The sequence below is a fragment of the Mustelus asterias genome, chromosome 16, assembly GCF_964213995.1.
Source record: "Mustelus asterias chromosome 16, sMusAst1.hap1.1, whole genome shotgun sequence".
Classification (NCBI taxonomy): domain Eukaryota; kingdom Metazoa; phylum Chordata; class Chondrichthyes; order Carcharhiniformes; family Triakidae; genus Mustelus; species Mustelus asterias.
In genome coordinates, this window is record NC_135816.1 from 92,628,428 (window position 1) to 92,649,248 (window position 20,821).

The 20,821-nt window shown below is 43.3% G+C and overlaps 2 protein-coding genes across 5 annotated transcripts; both read left to right on the forward strand.

Moving 5' to 3' along the window:
- Positions 1–1,310: 1,310 nt before the first annotated feature.
- LOC144505290 (uncharacterized) lies at positions 1,311–5,806 on the forward strand. 3 transcript variants are annotated; one of them, XM_078231366.1, is made up of 2 exons: positions 1,311–1,539; positions 1,650–5,806. In XM_078231366.1, exon 2 carries the CDS (start codon positions 2,201–2,203, stop codon positions 3,047–3,049), a length of 849 nt encoding a protein of 282 aa, XP_078087492.1. In that variant the 5' UTR covers positions 1,311–1,539; positions 1,650–2,200; the 3' UTR covers positions 3,050–5,806. The 3 variants fall into 3 exon arrangements, with proteins under 3 accessions (XP_078087492.1, XP_078087493.1, XP_078087494.1); XM_078231367.1 differs by having other exon boundaries at positions 1,311–1,522; XM_078231368.1 differs by having other exon boundaries at positions 1,507–1,526.
- Positions 5,807–12,618: 6,812 nt separating this feature from the next.
- Positions 12,619–19,971, forward strand: LOC144505291 (uncharacterized). Of its 2 annotated transcripts, none has more exons than XM_078231369.1 (3): positions 12,619–12,862; positions 17,142–17,285; positions 17,528–19,971. In XM_078231369.1, the coding sequence occupies exon 3, from the start codon at positions 17,852–17,854 to the stop codon at positions 18,467–18,469; it is 618 nt and encodes a 205-aa protein (XP_078087495.1). In that variant the 5' UTR covers positions 12,619–12,862; positions 17,142–17,285; positions 17,528–17,851; the 3' UTR covers positions 18,470–19,971. The 2 variants fall into 2 exon arrangements, with proteins under 2 accessions (XP_078087495.1, XP_078087496.1); XM_078231370.1 differs by having other exon boundaries at positions 12,708–12,862; positions 13,658–17,285.
- The last annotated feature ends 850 nt before the right edge of the window (positions 19,972–20,821 follow it).

The following is a 20,821-nucleotide window of genomic DNA, read 5'->3' on the forward strand; positions in this document are numbered from 1 at the left end:
CGTAGACTGTCTTCGAGGATCGCATGTTGGCCAAGCCTGACATAGAAGGATAGGAGCAGCATTTACATGGGAATACCACTACTTGGAATCTCCCATCCAAGTCACACATCATCCTGATTTGGAAATACGTCACCATTCCTTCACTGTCACGGGGTCAAAATCCTGGAGCTTCCTCTGAAACAGCACTGTGGGTGTACCTACACCACGTGGACTGTGCCTGTGGAAGAAGGCAGCACACCAACAACTTTCCAAGAGCAACTGGGGAAGGACAATAAACAATGGCCTAGCCAGTGACACCAACATCCCATGAAGTAAGTAAAAAAAAATTGAGAACAAAATAATATGAATATTTGATTTGATATATTATTGTCACGTGTATTGGTTACAGTGAAAAGTATTGTTTCTTGCACGCTACAGAGACAAAGCATACTGTTCAGAAAGAAGGAAAAGAGAGGGGCAGAATGTCATGTTACAATCATAGCTAGGGTGTAGAGAAATAATAAATTGAAACAGAGCATTGTTGGAGAGTTTATAAGGGTTAGAGTTGGGTTTTAAAAGCATAGAACGAGAGTAAAAGATAGAATTAGGGGGGTATGCTGGGAACAGCCTGCAAGAAGTCACCACGTTCCATCATGGTAGCAACATTGGCAATGATGGCATGGTGGCACAGTGGTTCAATTCCGGCCTCGGTCAGTGTGGAGTTTGTACGTTTTTCTCGTGTCTATGTGGGTTTCCTCTGGGTGCTCTGGTTTCCTTGCACATTCCAAAGATGTGCGGGTTAGCATTACCATTAGTCATGGTAAATTTCCCCTCAATGTCAGCAAGATTAGCAGAGTAAATACATGGGGTTACAGGGATAGAGTCTGGGTGGAATTGTTGTCAGTGCAGGCTCAACAGGCCGAATGGCCTACTTCTGCACTGCAAGGATTCTATGATTCTATGAGGGAAGCCGTTTTAGGTTCGGATCTGAAATGAACTGCCTGAGAGTGTGAGGGATTCAAATTTAATTAAGACCTTCAAAAGAGAATTGAGTAATTAGCTGAAAGTAAAGAAACAAAAAGAGACGCGGGAGAATGAAGTCGGGTATGACGAAGTAAGTAGAAGTCGCAGATGAGACCGGCTAAATGCCCTCATTCTGCTGTGTTGGAGTCATTGTGGGATTTGCCAGATGATGGTAGCAGTTTTCCCCACAATGCCCCGCGAACTGAAAACTGCTCTATCCAACTCGCTGATTTCCCCAGGCGCAGAGAATGCGCATGCTCCCCAAGGTCAGCTGCGGGGCATTCTGGGAGGTTCCTTTGTTGAGAGTCAGACTCGGTGGGAACGGGAGAAGACATTGAGAAACCGTGGCGCAGATGTGGGAGGGGCTGCAGCATCGCCTTAATCGTCACCCCCTGCCCCGGACCATATTGGACAGGGGCCATTGATTGTCCAAACAGCAAGAGGAGCTCAGAGGCCGGAGGAGCAGAGGGAGCAGCGAGTTCTGTCCCCAGTCTGAGGGGGATTGAGGACTGGAACCTGAGTCAGTCAGTCAGGGGAGTCAGTGTAAACCCCTGGGAAATCATTCAGATCCTCAAAATTCAATTTTATCAACAAAGCCATTTAACATTTGTCATTTTAAAATTTGTTCTTTGTCATCTCAATTTCAGGACATCGCTTGGGGAGTTCCTCAGGGCTGTATCCTAGGCCCATCTTCTGTTGCTTTATCAATAGCCTTTCTTCCAACAAAAGTTAGACTTGGAAATATATTGACATTCCTTCACTATCGCTGGGACAAAATCCTGGGACTCCCTTCCGAACAGCACCGGCACCATGTGTATTGCAGCAATTTAACAAAGTGACTCACCACCTTCTCCGGGGCATTTGCAAACCGGCAACAAATGTTGGGCCTTGCCAGTGGCATCCACATGCAATGAAAAGAAATCTTAAAAAGGTGAGAAACTGGAATTGTCTGTTTTGAATTTCTATCCTCTACTGGCTTTATAAGCTCCTTTGATATGATATTCGAATGGTTGGATTTGCAAATGGGAAACTCAAAACAAACAATCTGACAGGTTCATTCAGTGCATCAGGAGCTGGATATAACTGAACTTTTAATAGAAGGAGAAATGTTTTAACCAATTGCACAGCCTGCAAAAGCATTGCATCATTCACAGCGGAATAAGCAGTGGTTGGACGAGCTTCGAACTGATCATCCAACATGGAAAGAAATGAGGGCACCAGCACAATGGAAAAGCCATGGAAATGTGGGGAATGTGGGAAGGGATTTGGTTCCCCATCAAAGCTGGAAATTCATCGACGCAGTCACACTGGGGAGAGGCCGTTCACTTGCACCGTGTGTGGGAAGGGATTCACTAATTCATCCAATCTTCTGAGACACCAGCACATTCACACTGAGCAGAGTTCAGTCATCTGCTCTGTGTGTGGGAAGGCAATCAGTCAGTCATCGAGCTTTCAGAGACATCAGCAAACTCACAGTGAAGAGAGGCCATTCACCTGCTCAGTTTGTGGGAAGGGATTCACTCAGTCATCCTACCTGCTGACGCACCAGCGCATTCATACTAGGGAGAGTCTGTTTATCTGTTCTTTCTGTGGCGAGGGATTTAATCGATTACCCAGGTTTCTGAAACATCAGCGACTTCACACTGGGGAAAGTCCATACACCTGCTATATCTGTGGCAAGGGATTTAATCGGCCATCCAAACTACTGACGCATGAGCGAATTCACACTGGGGAGAGGCCATTCGGCTGCTCCATGTGTGGGAAAGGATTCACTAATTCATCTGATCTGTTGACACACCAGCGAGTTCACACTGGGGAGAGGCCTTTCACCTGCTCTATTTGTGGGAAAGGATTCACTCGATCAACCCATCTTCAGACACATCAGCTTGTGCACACTGATCAGAGACCTTTTAAATGTTATGACTGTGAGAAGACCTTTAAGAGTAAAAAGGATTTACTGACACACCAGCGAGTTCACAGTGGGGAGACACCGTTCACCTGCTCTGAGGAAAGGGATTCACACACCAGTGAGTTCACAAGCGAGTGAAGTGGTTGGATTCTTGGGTCACTGTTGCCATTAATCATGTTCAGGATTGAAAATTTTCATTGTTTGTTTCTGCTGACAAACTATGTAAATGGACTGCTGTTTAATATCTGGATATTTGAATAACATGTCAAGCTTTCTGTTAAACACATTGTTGTGGATTTTTGTCTTTCCCACCTGAGTGTTTAATATCAGCTGGCTGGAGCTCCGAAAAAACAATCTGAGGGAGAATCGTATGACAGAAACAGAAGTTCAACTTGGACACAGTCCTTCACTGAGAGGACTGAGCGGCACTTTGGTCTTTCTCATCTCTCTTCACTGCCCTATTTGGGTTAATCTTCAGGCGTGTGAGAAATATTTCCCAATCGCTTCTGTTCAGTTGGTATCGTCTAAAGATGACCAAGGTCAGGCTGTGTGAAGTCCAAGGCCACAGAGAAAATAGATGGAAAAATAACAACTCCCTGTAACTCGAACCTTCCGATTTCTGTTTTGTAACCAGCATGTTTCAATGCGCCTAGGCACAAAACAGAAACTCATTTATAACTGTGGTTATACAACCTGAGTCAGGCAAACTAGAAATAGTAAATCGGAGATTGGTGTAAAACTGTACTCTCTCCTGACTGAAACTGAAATGGCAGGATTCGGTCTCCGATTTAAAATGGCCATTGTGATCATCCTATGAAATTTTTAAGGTGTTTTTGTGACAGTCATGCATCTACACTTCAAGTCAACAACAACTTGTACTGATATAGCAGCTTTAACGTAGAAAAATGTAGTTAAAAATAGATAGCTTAATGTCTGTATTAAAATGGCACATGGAGGAGTTCACAAGATCCTTTTTGCAACTGGAACAATTATACAACAGTCATTTGACCTCCAGATAAAGAAGGATGTGCAACGAGTGTCAATGAATTGCCTGTCTTAATGATGTGTGTGTTGATATTAGGGTTTTGTTGCGGTTTTCCTCAGTATTAACTGTATCTCCCAATTGGATCAGCTAATTCATAAATCGGGCACTGCCTCTTATCATTGTTTAGTTTGTGACTGAATTAAAGATTTAATGAGCTGTATTACAAAGTTTTTGTGAATTGGAAATTCTTATCTGTGATGTTCTGTCATTTTGCTCTGAATTTAAACTTCTGATTTCTGAGTCCAAATGGTTTACGTAGATTGTGAGTGACTGTGGTCCCAGCATTGCTCCCTGTGGAATCTTCAACCTTTTACCGGACTGAGTAGCCACTCTTAACTACTCTCTGATGCTGCTTTGTAACCAGCTTGTTACTGATAGAAATATGTACAATCTACAAAATGAACATGACTGAACTGTGTAGAGTGAAGGGCCAGCCAGTAGAATGGATGGCAAGATGACTACAAAACGGGTATCAGAAGGTTAGATTTACAGGAAGTTTGTAGCCACCTTTCCATCAATTCCACTGTCAACTACGTGTTTTGTTTTTTAAAGTTTATTTATTAGTGTTACAAATAGGCTTACATTAACACGGCAATGAAATTACTGTGAAATTCCCTGAGTCGCAATACTCCGGCCCCTGTTCTGGGGGGAGAATTTAGCATGGCCATTGCACGTCTTTCTGGTTCCGTATGTCGTGGGTGCACACACAGGCTATATGAAACAAATTCCACATCACAGAATAAGGGGTAAGCCATTCAGGACTGAGGTGAGGAAGAACTTCTTCACTCAGAGAGCTGTGAACCTGTGGGATTCTCTACCACAGAAAGCTGTTGGGGCCAGTTTGTTACATATGCTCAAGAGGGAGCTGGACATGGGCCTTGTGGCTAAAGGGATCAAGGAATATGGAGAGAAAGCGGAAGTGAAATACTGAAAGTGCATGATCAACCATGATCACATTGAATGATGACACAGGCTCGAAGGGCCGAATGGCCTACTCCTGCACCTATTTTCTATGTTTCTACTGTTACGATAATCTCCCATCATATTCAGCATCTATGCAATAACCTCAATAGAACTTGTTTCCTTGATGTTTGACATTGTTTATTTTACTTGGCTTGTTTGTGTTGTTCATTATGGTGCTGTCTATCTGTCTGCGTCTGTAACTTCTGTGTTTCTTGTATAAGGACCCAAACCAACTGGAGCAACTGGGGCTGACATTACAATAAATACTGGAAAAAATTAGCAGATCTGACAACATCTGTGGAGAGAGAATAGAACCAATGTTTTAAGTCAGGATGATTCTTCGTCAGAGCTGACTCAGGTTGACAAAGGATCACACTGACTCGAAACATTGGCTCTATTCTCTCTCCACAGATGCTGTCAGACTTGCTGAGTTTCTCCAGCATTTTCTGTGTTTCTTTCAGATTCCAGCATCTGCAATATTTTGCTTTTATCTAGCTATAGATACAGTGCCTGTCCAAAAGTTACACATGCACCGATCTCCGTGGTGGGGAGATTCAGTGGTCATGGGTATTTTTAAAAGTGTTTTATTAACTTAAGGTACCATTATATTTGTATTTAGGTTTATTCTGTGTTTTACGTGTAAGATCCGGATTGTTAATTTACATGTGATTATGAAGGTGTATGTTATTTATTGTATTTTGTTTTGTGTTGGGACTCTTCCATGCGTAGAAAGGAAGATGTTCTGGTTGGTAGTGGGCAGTCTGTTTCTTACAGTTGGAACTGAGACAGTATCTCACAACTGTAAAACCATATTGCTGAAGTGCTTGTTTTGTGTTTGATTAGTTTGTTATTTTTGGGATTTGGAGTATAAATAAACACTATTGCATGAAGATATCATTGCGTGCTTTGCCATCATCTGTATATTTATATATAATTTTTTTTAGCCCTACGGGTCTACGTTATCCTCACCCAAGCCTGGGGTGTGACAATTGTTCATTATTCATGCTTTGTTCTTGCTTCTGTCCCAGATGTTGTTCAATATGAATTTAAGGTTCAATCAAAGGGGTGGAATTGGATGGTCAGAACTGCTTGCAGTTCCTACAGGGTAATGTTGAATTGACTTTCTGAAACAGTGTTCTTACATTGCCACCAGGCCCTTGAAGCCTGCCCTGCCATTCAGTATGATCATGGCTGATCTATGCCAGCCTCAGCTCCTTTCCTGTGCCATTTCCCCATAGCCTATCAACTATTTATCCACCTCCACTAATGATCCTGCTTCCACTACCCTTTGGGGCAGAGAATTCCAGAGATTCACCACCCGCGGTGAGAATAAATTTCTACGCACCTCAGTTTTAAATGACCAACTCTTGGTCGATACTCTCCCACTAGTGAAAGCATGTCCCCCTGTCAAGCCCTCTCAGGATCTTATATGTTTGAATAAAGGCACCGTTTACTCTTCTAATTGCCAAGGAATACAAAGTAAGAAGTTTAACAACACCAGGTTAAAGTCCAACAGGTTTATTTGGTAGCAAAAGCCACACAAGCTTTCGGAGCTCTAAGCCCCTTCTTCAGGTGAGTGGGAATTCTCACTCACCTGAAGAAGGGGCTTAGAGCTCCGAAAGCCTGTGTGGCTTTTGCTACCAAATAAACCTGTTGGACTTTAACCTGGTGTTGTTAAACTTCTTACTGTGTTTACCCCAGTCCAACGCCGGCATCTCCACATCAAGGAATACAAACCCAGACTATGTAGTCTCTCTTGATAGGACAACCCAATCATTCCAGGAATTAGCCTGGTGAATCTCCTTTGGAGTGCCTCCAATGTTACTGTATCCTTTTTAAGGTAAGGGGACCAAAACTGAATGCAGCATTCCAGGTGAGGCCTCATCAACACCCTGTACAATGGCAATAAAACCTCCCTATTTTTAAACTCCAACCCCTTTACAATAAACACCAAAATGCAGTTTACCTTCTTAACTACTTGTTGGACCTGCTTGTGAGCTTTTTGTGAGTCATGCACTAGAACACCTAGTACCCTCTGTACTTCACTTCCCTGCAATCTCTCTCCATTTAGATAATAGTCTGCTTTTTTGATTCCTCTGATCACAGTTCATTTCTCACACTTCCCCACATTAAACTCCATTTGCCAGGTTTTCACCAGTCATCTAATCTATCTATGTCCCAGTGCAGAAACACAATATGCTTTTCACAACCTGCCCTTCCACCTATCTTTGTATCATTTGCAAATTTGGAAACCTTACATTCTGTTCCTTCCTCCAGATCATTAATATAAATAGTGAACAACTGTGGGCAGAGAACTGACCCATGCAGTACTCCACTAGTTACATTTTACACTCTGAAAAGGATCCATTAATTCATAGAATCCCTACAGTACAGAAAGAGACCATTCGGTGTTTTGAGTCTGCATCGACAACAATCCTACCTAGGCCCTATCCCCATAACCTCGCTAATCCTGCTAACCTCTGCATCCAAGGACACTAAAAGACAATTTAGCATAGCCAATGCACCTACCCTGCACATCTTTGGACTGTGGGAGGAAACCGGAGCACCCGGAGGAAACCCACGCAGACTAGGGAGAATGTGCAAACTCCGCACAGGCATTGACCCAAGCCAAGAATTGAACCCGGGTCACTGGCGCTGTGAGACAGCAGCGCCAGTCATCGTGCCGCCCATATTCCAGAACCAGTAGGAGACAGGTTCTGTGGAACCAGAAAGGTTCAATTAATGGGATAAACTTGTAAGCTTGTAAACTTGAAGCTTGTAAACTACTGTACATCAGGCCAACCCAATTTGTATTCCAGCACAGGAAGGAAGGAGAGTATGTGGGATGATGATTTGCTGCTTTGCAGGAATAATGAGGAAAACATGTTCCATGGAATGGAATGGCACAGTGGTTAGCGCTGCTGCCTCACAGCACCAGAGACGTGGCTTTGATTCGGCCTTGGAAGTCTGTGTGGATCTTTGCACGTTGTCCCTGTATCTGCATGGATTTCCTCTGGGTACTCCGACATTCCAAAGTCCAAAGAAGAACAGGTTCGGTGAATTGTCCATGGTCAATGTTATGGTCAAGGGGTTATGGTAATATGGCTTGTTTACCCAGTTCACCTTAGACAACCCCTCCCTCATAACATTATAATATGGGTGACATAGTGGTTAGCACTGCTGCCGCACTGTGCCAGGGACCCGGGTTCGATTCCTAGTTTGGGTCACTGTCTGTGTGGAGTCTGTACATTCTCCCCATTTCTGCATGGGTTTCCTCTGTGTGCTCTGGTTTCCTCCCACAGTCCGAAAGACGCGCTGGTTAGGCCATGCGAAATTCGCCCTCAGTGCACTCAAACAGACGCTGCAGTGTGACAATTAGGGATTTTCACAGTAACTTAATTGTATTGTTAATATAAACCTACTTGTGGCACTAATAAAAATTCTCTACAATTGCCCTTATTCAAGTTCAAGACACTGGTTATGGACATATGGCATTCACCCGCAAACTGTATTGTTCCCAAATCCATTCCTTGCTTGCTCCAGAAACCAAAATCCAATTCATGGTTCCTGCAAGAGCGACAAACAAAATACAGGCGGACAAGATGAGGCGTTGGGCTTGGCCTTGATCTGATGCTTGATCTTAGCCAAAAAGCTGAGAAGCGAGGGACATAGTTTTTGGTACTTTATTCCGAATCAAAAAGCCAATTAAGTCCAATCAGAGTTCCCACATGAGGGGCAAACCAGATCCATGCTGATAAGATAAGACATTCCATCCCATCTTGGGCTCGATCAAAGAAGATCCAAACTGACAGGATGAGGCATTACACCCCCTCCCAGGATTGATCTAATGCTTCATCTTGAGAACATAAGAATATAAGGACTAGGAGCAGGAATAGACCATCTGGCCCCTCGAGCCTGTTCCACCTTTCAATGAAATCATGGCTGATCTTTTCGTGACTCAGCTCCACTTACCCGCCCACTCACCATAACCCTTAATTCTTTTATTGTTCAAGAATCTATCCATCTTTGCCTTAAAAACATCCACCGAGGTAGCTTCAACTGCTTCACTGGGCAGGGAATTCCACAGATTCACAACCCTTTGGGTGAAGGCGTTCCTCTTCAACTCAGTCCTAAATCTACTCCCCCTTATTTCGAGGGTATGGCCTCTTGTTCTAGTTTTGCCTGCCACTGGAACCAAGCTCCCTACTTCCATCTTATCAACTGCCTTCATAATTTTATATGTTTCTGTAAGATCCCCCCTCATTCTTCTAAGTTCCAGTGAGTATAGTCCCAGTTTACACAGTCTCTCATTACAAGCCAACCCTCTCAACTCCTGAATTAACTTAATGAATCTCCTCTGCACCCCTCCAGTGCCAATACATCTTTTCTCAAGTAAGGAGACCAAATCTGTACACAGTACTCCAGATATGGCCTCACTAGCACTTCATTCAGCTGCAACAGAACCTCCCTATTTTTAAATTCCATCCCTCTAGCAATGAAGGACAAATTTCCATCTGCCTCCTTAATTACCTGTTGCACCTCCAAACCAACTTTTTGTGATTCATGCACAAGGACATCCAGGTCTGCTGCAATTTTTTTTACCATTTAAATAATAGTCCATTTTGCTGTTATTCCAGCCAAAATGGATGGCCTCATACTTACCAACATTGTACTCCATCTGCCAGACTCTTGCCCACTCACTTAAACTATATCCCTCTGCAGATTTTCAGTGTCCTCTGCGCACTTTGCTTTGATTTGATTTATTGTCACATGTATTAGTATGCAGTAAAAAGTATTGTTTATGATGCGCTATGCAGGAAAAGCATTCCGTTCATAGAGAAGGAAACGAGAAAGTGCAGAATGTAGTGTTACAATTATAGCTAGGGTGTAGAGAAAGATCAACTTAATGCAAGGCAAGTCCATTCAAAAGTCTAATGGCAGCAGGGAAGAAGCTATTCGGTTGGTGCGTGACCTCAGACTTTTGTATCTTTTTCCCGATGGAAGAAGGTGGAAGAGAGAATGTCTGGGGTGCATGTGGTCCTTAATTATGCTGGCTGCTTTGCTGAGGCAACGAGAAGCGTAGACAGAGTAAATGGATGGGAGGCTGGTTTGCATGATGGATTGGGCTACATTCATGAACTTTTGTAGTTTCTTGCGGTCTTGGGCAGAGCAGGTGCCATACCAAGCTGTGATACAACCAGAAAGAAAGCTTTCTATGGCGTACCTGTAAAAGTTGGTGAGAGTCGTAGCTGACCTGCCAAATTTCCTTCATCTTCTGAGAAAGTAGAGGTATTGATGGGCTTTGTTAACTGTAGTGTCGGCATGGGGGGACCAGGACAAGTTGTGGGTGATCTGGACACCCAAAGACTTGAAGCTCTCGACCATTTCTACTTCATCCTGATTGATGTACTCTGGGGCATGTTCTCCACTATGCTTCCTGAAGTCGATGACAATCTCCTTTGTTTTGTTGACATTGAGGGAGAGATTATTGTCACCGCACCAGTTCACCAGATTCTCGATCTCTTTTCTGTACTCTGTCTCATCATTGTTTGAGATCCGACCCACTACGATGCTGTCATCAAAAAACTTGAAAATCGAGTTGCAGGGGTATTTGGCCACACAGTGATAGGTGTATAAGGAGTATAGTAGGGGGCTGAGAACACAGCCTTGTGGGGCACCAGTGTTGAGGATGATATGGAGGACGTGTTGTTGCCTACCCTTACTGATTGTGGTCTGTGGGTTAGGAAGTTAAGGATCCAGTCACAGAGGAAGGAACCGAAGCTCAGGCCACGGGGTTTGTAGATGAGTTTCGTAGCAGTAATGGTGTTGAAGGCTGAGCTGTAGTCAATAAATAAGTCTGACATAGGTGTCTTTGTTATCTAGGTGTTCTAGGATTGAGTGAAGGGCCAGCGCATAGTGTCATCTGTAAACTTTGTCACACTACACTTGGTTCCCAACTCCAAATTATCTTTGGAAATTGTAAACAATTGCGGTCCCAACACTGATTCCTGAGGCTCACCACTAGTAACTGATCGCCAAACAGAAAAACACCCATTTATCCCCATTCCTTGCTTTCTGTTAGTTAACCAATCCTCTATCCACACTAATACATCAGCTGTAATGTTGTGGACTTTTATCTTATGCAGCAGCCTTTTGTGCGGCACCTTGTCGAATGCCTTCTGGAAATCCAGATACACCATATCCTTCTCCGTTGTCCACCGCGCTCGTAATGTCCTCAAAGAGTTCCAGTAAATTAGTTAGACATGACCTGCCTTTCATGACCTGCCTTTCATTGGGCGTCTGCCCAATGGGACAATTTCTATCCAGATGTCTTACTTCATCCTTGATGATATAGATTCAAGCATTTTCCCCACAACAGAAGTTAAGTTAACCATCTTTAAAGTTTAACGTTTATTTATTCGTGTCACAAATAGGCTTGCATTAACACTGCAGTGAAGCTACTGTTAAAATCCCCTTGACCAGAAGGCCGAGATGGCTTTAAAAAATTGCTTCAGATGAAGCCTCAGTTTAACCTCATTGGCTACCTTGAGCACTTACACTTGATCTTAGCCAGAAGGCCGAGAAGCGAGGGACTCTTTTTGTTCTAATGATAACATTCCCTGTCTGTCCAGCTATTCTCTTAAGTCAACCCTTGAATTACTCGTCCATTATGTTGCCATATTTCACGAACAAATATTGAAATGTTTGCTGCACACCGATGGTAGTCATGATGTGGAGATGCCGGCGTTGGACTGGGGTAAACACAGTAAGAAGTTTAACAACACCAGGTTAAAGTCCAACAGGTTTATTTGGTAGCAAAAGCCACACAAGCTTTCGAGGCTCTAAGCCCCTTCTTCAGGTGAGTGGGAATTCTGTTCACAAACAGAACTTATAAAGACACAGACTCAATTTACATGAATAATGGTTGGAATGCGAATACTTACAACTAATCCAGTCTTTAAGAAACAAAACAATGGGAGTGGAGAGAGCATCAAGACAGGCTAAAAAGATGTGTATTGTCTCCAGACAAGACAGCCAGTGAAACTCTGCAGGTCCACGCAACTGTGGGGGTTACAGATAGTGTGACATGAACCCAATATCCCGGTTGAGGCCGTCCTTGTGTGTGCGGAACTTGGCTATCAGTTTCTGCTCAGCGACTCTGCGCTGTCGTGTGTCGCGAAGGCCACCTTGGAGAACGCTTACCCGAATATCAGAGTCCGAATGCCCGTGACCGCTGAAGTGTTCCCCAACAGGAAGAGAACAGTCTTGCCTGGTGATTGTCGAGCGGTGTTCATTCATCCGTTGTCGCAGCGTCTGCATAGTTTCCCCAATGTACCATGCCTCGGGACATCCTTTCTTGCAGGATGATCCCACTCACCTGAAGAAGGGGCTTAGAGCCTCGAAAGCTTGTGTGGCTTTTGCTACCAAATAAACCTGTTGGACTTTAACCTGGTGTTGTTAAACTTCTTACTGTGCTGCACACCCACAGGGTTCGATCTGTTTAAAGTCACAAACAGAAAGGTCCAGATTTCACCTGGAGTTTGAAATCAGCTTTCGAAATGACAGTTTCAGCCGATGAGGGAAATCCAGCCCCGCCTCTCTTTCACTCTGATTCGTTGGAGGACCAGCTGCTCCCACTCGGTCCTCCAGCAACGCCCTGTCTTCCTATTGGTGTTGAGCTGCTGTCAATCATTGCCTTGGTGTGATCTGGAGCGTGCGCAGTGCGGCTGCTGAACATCGGTACGCAGGCAGACTGTCGGAGTTTCGCGGCTGCGCACTGTCACTCATGGCCCTGGAGCCAGAGACGCTTGTTTGTCACGGAGAAGCGGAGGCGGCGATCGGGAGGATTTGGAAACACTTCGTGGATTCACAAACTCTTCAGAATCAGTGTCAGCGCTCTGGTTTGCAGCTGCAGGGCTTCTGCCTCCCGGAAACAGGCCCAGGTTAACGGCTCTCACTTTGATTCAGCGATTCTAAAGATGTGGATTGGCCATGGGAAATGTGTGGGGGGTCACAGGGACCGGGCGGGGGAGAGGGCCTGGGTAAGATACTGTCAGAGAGTCGTGCAGACTAAATGGGGCAAATCTTCTGCCCTGTAGAATTCTATGATTGGGGGACGTTAAACTCTAGGTCAAATCAGTGAGGAATGTGATCTCTGGGAAGGATGGAAACTCTGGGAGATGGGCGGGGAGGATTCAGAAACACCCCCTGGAGCCCCAAACCTCTAATTAGGTTTGATTTCATTGTCAGTTTGCAGACAGGAGCTGGAGCACTGAACCCAGGCAGAGGAGAGGGAGGGAGAAAACTGAGAGAGGAGGAAAGAAATGGTGAGATGTGTTTGCATATACGATGGTAGTCATGATGTGGAGATGCCGGCGTTGGACTGTGGTAAGCACAGTAAGAAGTCTCACAACGCCAGGTTAAAGTCCAACAGGTTTATTTGGTAGCAAATACCAAATGCTTTCGGAGCACAGCTCCTTCATCAGATGGAGTGGATATCCACTCCATCTGACGATGTGCTCCGAAAGCTTATGGTATTTGCGACCAAATAAACCTGTTGGACTTTAACCTGGTGTTGTGAGACTTCTTACCTTGCATATACGTGCAGGGAAGAGGGAGAGTATGTGGGACGGTGATTTACAACTTTGGGGAACAGGAGAGCAACAAATATTCCACAGGAACTAGACTTGTATGTTCTGGTGCTTATAGTTAAAGAGTTTTGTCAACTCCTTTTGCAGGATATTAGAAGGAGAAGATTTACAAAGAAGAAACTCAAATCAAATTTCACATCAAGATTCAACAATCACTTGATTAATCAGGACCTGATTGTCATCGGCCTTTTCAATGTGCAAAGAGAATATTTGTCTGTTCTGTCTGTGAGCAAACATTTGAAACTGTGAGATTGGAAAATGAGTCTTCCAATGCACTGACTGTGAAAGGGGCTTTAACGAGTTACGAGCATGAAAATAGCGTACTATCTACAGTGAGGGGAAATGCACATGTGTTCTGTGTGTGGACAAAGCTTTAATTAATCATTCAGCCTGGAGAGGTACAAGGACACTCGCACCATAAAGAAACCATGGAAATGTGTGGACTGTGGGAAAGGAATGAATTAACAATCCTTTTTGGAAAACCATCAATGTATTCATACTGAGGAGAAACCATTCATCTGTTCTGTGTTTGGGAAGGGATTTACTCAGACATCTTGCCTTATGTTACACCAGTGAATTCACTTCTGAGGTGAGGTCGTCCAGCTGCATTCACTTTGGAAAGATGCTCAGGTCTTCATCACACCTCAATATACACCAACAACTTCACACGGACGAGAAGCCAGTTAGCTGCATTCACCATAGAAAAAACTTCAGGTCTTCATCTGACCTTAATAAACACCAGCGACCTTCACACTGGGGAGAAGCCGTTCACTTGGTCTGTGTGTGGGAAGTGATTCACTCATACATCTAGCCCTAGGTCACACCAGCAAACTCACTGAAGCGAAACTATTCAGCCATACTTCTTGTGAAAATAAGGTTCAGGTATTGAACACCAGTGAGTTCACACTGTGGAGAAGCTATTCAACTGCTGTATGTGTGGGCAGGGATTTACTTACTCGGCCAGTCTGCTGAGACACCAGCAAATTACACTGGGGAGAGGCCGCGAAGGGATTTACTCACTCAACAGTCTGCCGAGACATCAACAAGTTCACACTGTGGAGAAGCCATTCAGCTGTACTTTATGTGGAAAGAGTTTCAGGCAGTCATCCCCTCTCATTGCACACCAGCGAATTCACACTGGGGAGAGATAATTCACTTGCTTCATGTGTAGGAAGGGATTCACCATGTCATTTGTCCTCAAGTTACACCAGCAAATTCACACTGAGGAGAAGCCACTCAGCTGCACTGACTGTGGAAAGAGTTTCATATGCCCATCTGCTCTCCTGCCACACCAGTGAGTTCACACTGGAGAGAGACTATTCAATTGCTCTTTGTGGGGGAAGAGATTCACTTGGGCCTTTGACTTAATGAAACATGAGCGAGTTCACAAGTTACTGCAGGGGTTGTAATTCTTCTGTGATTGCTCCTGTTAATCACATCCAGGATTGTTAGTCTGACAATATTTGGTTTGATTTTGCTTATGTTAAGACCTATAACTGGTTGGAGTTTAATATTCTGGAGATTTCACTGCTTTTTGGGGCTGCAGTGTCCCTTCTTAAACACGTATTCTGTGACCTTTCTATACAAGAGCTCTGCTGGAAGGTAGAATCTGTTCCACCGGTCATGATGACGCAAAAGTTAGCACAATACAAGCAACAAAGAGATGCCAAAATAACTTTGTGCAACAAAGCTCCTCAGTCTCATCCACTCTCATGATAACCTGCCCAGTACTGTTCTGACAGTTTCAGAGTGAAAAATGGAATAAAACAGGGATTGTGTTCTAGCTGCACCTTCCCCATTTGGTATTTTATTTCCCATGTTCCTGACCTTGTCCTTCCCTGCAGATATTCAAGAAGTTTTCCTGCAAACTAGGTCAGACAGCAGACTCTACAATCTGTCCAGACTGAAAGTGTGGACAGAAATACAGACTGTCTTCATCAGAGAAACCCTCAATGCTGATGATATCATGTGGTTGCTCACATGGAAACTCAATTACAAATACTCAGATTGTCTCACCCACAGAGATAGGGTCTGTCTCTCCCATGCCTGTAACTTGTTCTCCCTTACTATAAGCGACAATAAAACTATAGTTTTGGGACGATTTGTTGTCAAGAAGCTGTAAAAATAAAAATTAAGGAATCTAATAGTCGAGAATGTGTTTTGGGTGTAGGATTAAAAGAGAGCAAATTATTTTTAAATAGGAATTGGTTAGGAATACAGATTAGCTAAAGTGAAGGAACTGAGGTTTTTGGTATCTGGATTAGCATAGCAATACTATTAAAAATATTTGTCTCAATATCTGAACCTGTGGTTCTTCCCGTACTGATCAGAATTACTATTGCAACAACAGACCATCAGTAGGATGAGAGAGAAGTGGGTAACAATAGGGCACAGGATTCCAGGAGTTAAAGCAAAGCCAGTATAAAAGTTCAAAAGAGATGAGGGTAAATTTCACATTTGAAGGGTGATTTCACGTAAGAAATGTTATTAAGGGTGATCTCTGAAACAGGTAGTTGGATAAGAAAGTATCCAAACAAAAAGCAGTATATCAGTGGCAGAGTGTATCTTACATACAGAGCAGATCTAAGGTCACAACCAGACAAGAAAGTGCCTGGAGAAATTGTTTGAAAGCCATTTTTCTCTATTCTGAGCCAGAAACAACCCACAAGAGGGATAGGTGACTGATAGGTGTGGTAACTATAGCTTATTCCTTATAGTTTATAATCTATAGGATGTTATTTGGGGAGATTTAGCTCTCAAGTTAGGAAAATAGAGAGATTTGAAACTGGGTCAATTTTAAATGTATTGTGTATTGCAATTAATGTAGGTAAGTGTTTTGTTTTCAGTTGCCTTTCTGGTGTTTTATAAACATTTATTTTCTTTAATAATTACATGACTGGAACATTCTTCCCGGTTCTTCACATCATTCTTCACATTATACCAAATTGTGAAAACTACAGTTAGGAACTGGCATTCCAAGTTTCCCTTCTGGGATTTGGAATGACCGAGCATTTAACATAAGCTGGCTTTTGACTGTGTCTTTTAAAATGCTACCTAGCGTCTCTAATAGTCAATCTGTCTCATGATATAGAACTCAATACAAGTGAAAGGAAAGCAACTTCCATCTTTAGCCAACTCGTGAATCATTCAGACAGTGACATCAAGCTGACTCTCAGTGCCAAGATACTGGTTTCCGAGGCCTGTGTCCCTTAGCACCTTGTTGTTTGGCTGTGAAGCAAGGATGATTTACAGTGATCAAGAAAGAAAGCTCAACAACTTTCATTTGTGGTACATTCTGGGCATCTCCTATCAAGTCAGAATCACGAATACAGCAATGCTCTCAAAAATAAATCTCCCAAGCATGCTGGCAATCATCAAGCAGAGGCACCTTTGCTGACTCCAGAGTCATTTTGGAGTTGAAACATTGGGGGGGAATTTCCTGACCCGCCCGCTACGTGAATCATGGAGGGCAGACCATGCAAAGGTCTGTTGACTTCAGGCAGGATTTTCTGGTTTTGGGGTGAGCGCGGCTGGAAAATCCCGCCCATTAACTTTGTTTCTCTCTCCACAGATGCTGCCAGACTTGCTGAGGTTTTCCAGCATTTTCTGTTTTTAACCCATTAGAGACTGCTGGCCTCTCTTCCACGATTTTGTCTGTGTCTGGTTGGCGCTAGCGAGAGGGCTTGTGGTGTCCAGTTAATACCTTCCACAACCAGTGAGTACCTCGAGGTACAGTGTATCTCATAGTTCCTGTAAAAAATACTCTGGTTTAGTTAGGAAACATTTCTTAACTCATGTTAAGCCATTTTTTTTGCTGATTTTGGGTTCTTTTACTTTGATTAGACCACATGTTTGTGTGAATAAGAGAGGAAAGAATGTTCCAGAGGAACTAGAATTGTCTGTTATGAATTTCTATCCTGGATTTACAGTGACAACTTTTGTAAACTCCATTTACAGGATATTAGAAAGATGATTTGCAGTCGGGAATCTCAAACCAAACATCACATCAAGATCTGTCAGAGTCACTCGATTCATCGGGACCTGAATATCATTGGATTTTTGAAAGTGGAAGGAGAAATGTTTGTCTGTTCTGTCTTTGAGAAAAGGTTTTAAACAGCATTGTGACTGGGAAAAGCCCTGAGACACACACACAAAACCAAGTGAGAATGTTCCAGTGACTGAATGTGAAAAGAGCCTGTTACTCAGCCTGAAAAACATCACGCCAGTCACAGCAGCGAGAGACTATACACGTATGGACGAGGCTTCGACTGATTATCCAACATGGAAAGACAAAAAGACACCCGCACTACGAAGAAACCGTGGAAATGTGGGGACTGTGGGAAAGGATTCAATTGCCCATCCCAGCTGGAAGCTCATCGGCGCACACACACTGGGGAGAGACCATATACCTGCTCTGTGTGTGGGAGGGGATTCACTTTGTTGTCCAGCCTTCGGTTACACCAGCGAGTTCACACTGATGAGAGACCTTTTAAATGCTCCGACTGTGGGAAATGTTTTAAAATCTCACCAGATCTTATTAAACACAAGCTTGTTCACACTGATGAGAGACCCTTTGCTTGTTCTCAATGTGAGAAGAGATTCAGACAGTCATCTCACCTCATTCAACACCAGAGAATTCACACTGGGGAGAGGCCCTACACCTGCTCCATGTGTGGGAAGGGATTCACTTCATCATCCAACTTGGTGACGCACCAACGGATTCACACAGGGGAGAAGATATTCACCTGCTCAGTGTGTGGGAAAGGGTTTTCTCAGTCATCAAATTTGCTGACGCACCAGCAGGTTCACACAGGGGAGAGGCCATTCACCTGCTCCATGTGTGGGAAGAGATTTGCACGATCATCTCACTTGCTGACACACCATCGAGTTCACAAGTGACTGCAGGCATTGATTTTTACAATATACAGTAAAACATCAAATTTAATATTAAAAATAACTGAGACTCAAGTGATCCTGCATTCATTTTATCTTTGTGTTTATTCTTAATGATGGTTTCAGCATTCTGGATATTATGTGTACAACATGGTCGCCATTACTCAGATTAGTTTTATATTCAATAGATTCCACAAGCTGTTGTGGTGGGATTTCCACATGCATCCCCAGAGCATAAGCCTGGGCCGCTGGATTACTAATCCAGTGATATTACCCCAATGGTACCATCTTGTCATTCAGTGGGTAGAATCCCTTCCCCAGGACTTTATGGCCAAGGCAGTCATAACGTGTACAAACAGATTATCAACCTTCAAAGTCTTTCCAACACACTAATGGCAGGCAGTAAGAGCAGGAGAGATTCCTTGAAGTGGACTGGTGCCCCCTCAAACTAAGGCTCTGGCAACAGGCTAGTGACCTGTTCCAGGTTAAAAAAAAGTTATGGAACAGATGAGCTTTTAAAACTACTAAATGCAGCAAGAAATAAATATCTCCCCATTATTAGATTATCAAATTATACACGATCAAATGTAACTGTTAATCCTTTAACGTCAAAATAACAAACTGGAAGTTGAAAGTGGTTCATTAATAGAACAGAGAATAATTTTGCAGGGATCCCATCTGGGTCCCTGACATTTGCACAACTGATTTCCAAAAGGGAAATAGAGAACAGGGGGTATCAAGTTATATGAAATTTACTGATTGGACCAAAGTGCATAAAGGGGATTAGAGAGTCTGATCCAGATGGATAAATTCAATACTTTATACACCAATCAACAAACAATTTGAGATATATACCCAAGAAATAATTGAATTGATAAAGGATGTTTGGATGGGTATGATCCTGTTCTTTCAGAACAATATGCAGTGAGGGAGTTTTGAGAGTCCATTCAGCCCTCAGAGTATTTAACTGACAACTGTGACTCAGAGTTGATGAATCATTTGTAAGGCTGTATTTATATTACATTCTGAGTCAATTTACCAAGCTCAACTCGTACTGAGCCAAAGGATCTGTTGCTTTAAAACCACATAGGTGTTACAGAGTGAAATGAACCATTTACCTTGGCAAAATATATGCAATTCCATTTGGATGGCGATTATGGAAGTGTTCTGGGGATCAGATTGGAGACACACACACAAAGGTATGGGGAAATCAACCATGCTAATTTGGGGACATCTGTAAAAGTCAGAATTTTTTCTTACTGTGGCTCAGGTTCTATATGAAACATGTTGTAATTAATGTTGACTGTGGGATGGTATTTGGTTGCCCGTTTGAACAGCAAGACTGCGTATCAGCTGCATGTAGAAAGGGATTCAGTCAGTCATCATGCTTATGGACACACCAGCATAATCACACTGGAGAGAGACCAGGTACTTCACGTGCATGAAAGTATTGACTCCATTTTCCCATGTGCTTCTTTTAGTTATCAAATAAACTAAATCAACAAGTCAGTTTTCAGTGGATTTATTGCACGATTGGTGTGTTCTGACTAGTGAGAGGTTGCTTCAATGTGTTTTTTTGTGTTCAATGTGTATATATCTTCATGTGTTTTTTTTTTAAATCATCCTACCGGGTGTCCCATGAGTGGAGACTCACAGTTGACTATTGGAGCAGTTTCTTACATTATTGTTGCTGTTAATCATATTCCGGATAACACTATGGAGCGAACCCAACTACTGGAGTTGGTGAAACGGTTAATTGTAAATTTGTCTGGTTCCTTTGACCACAATCCTAATTGGATCACAAAACAACATTTATAATTCACCAAGATTGGTATTTAATGCTGGTGCTATGACCCATTTTTCACCATGCGGAAGAATGTGACCAATCTTCTTTTACAGGGGCTGGAAAGGAAGAGAGGAAACTTTGCAGAGAAGAAACTTAAAAGGGGGAATTTTCCCATCCCACCCGCCACGGGAATCGTAGCAGGTGGACCATGCAAAGGTCTGTTGACCTCGGGCAGGATTTTCCAGTTTTGAAGCAAGCACGGCTAGAAAATTCCACCCAAATGTTTTCCTCTTGTGATATATTACGGAGACATGTTGCTGAGCATTTCTAATCCCTATCTCACTGTCCTAGTAACGTAATGGGATTTTAGATGGCAGTGTTAGTCTATATTGACTCCTTATACTCCCCCCTTCCAGTTTCAGGCTGCAGGCTCCTGTGAACATGTGGGACAGCTGTTGGGTTCAAGAGATTTTGGAGGGATTCGAGCTGGAGGAGATTCTCAAGATTGGGAGAAGTGATGTAATGGAGGGATTTGAAAATAAGGATCTGTATTTCAAAATTGAGCCGATGCT

Excerpts from the sequence above, each read along its gene's own strand:
- LOC144505290 (XM_078231366.1), top strand. The coding sequence starts at position 2,201 with ATGGAAAGAAATGAGGGCACCAGCACAATGGAAAAGCCATGGAAATGT.
- LOC144505291 (XM_078231369.1), top strand. The coding sequence starts at position 17,852 with ATGGAAAGACAAAAAGACACCCGCACTACGAAGAAACCGTGGAAATGT.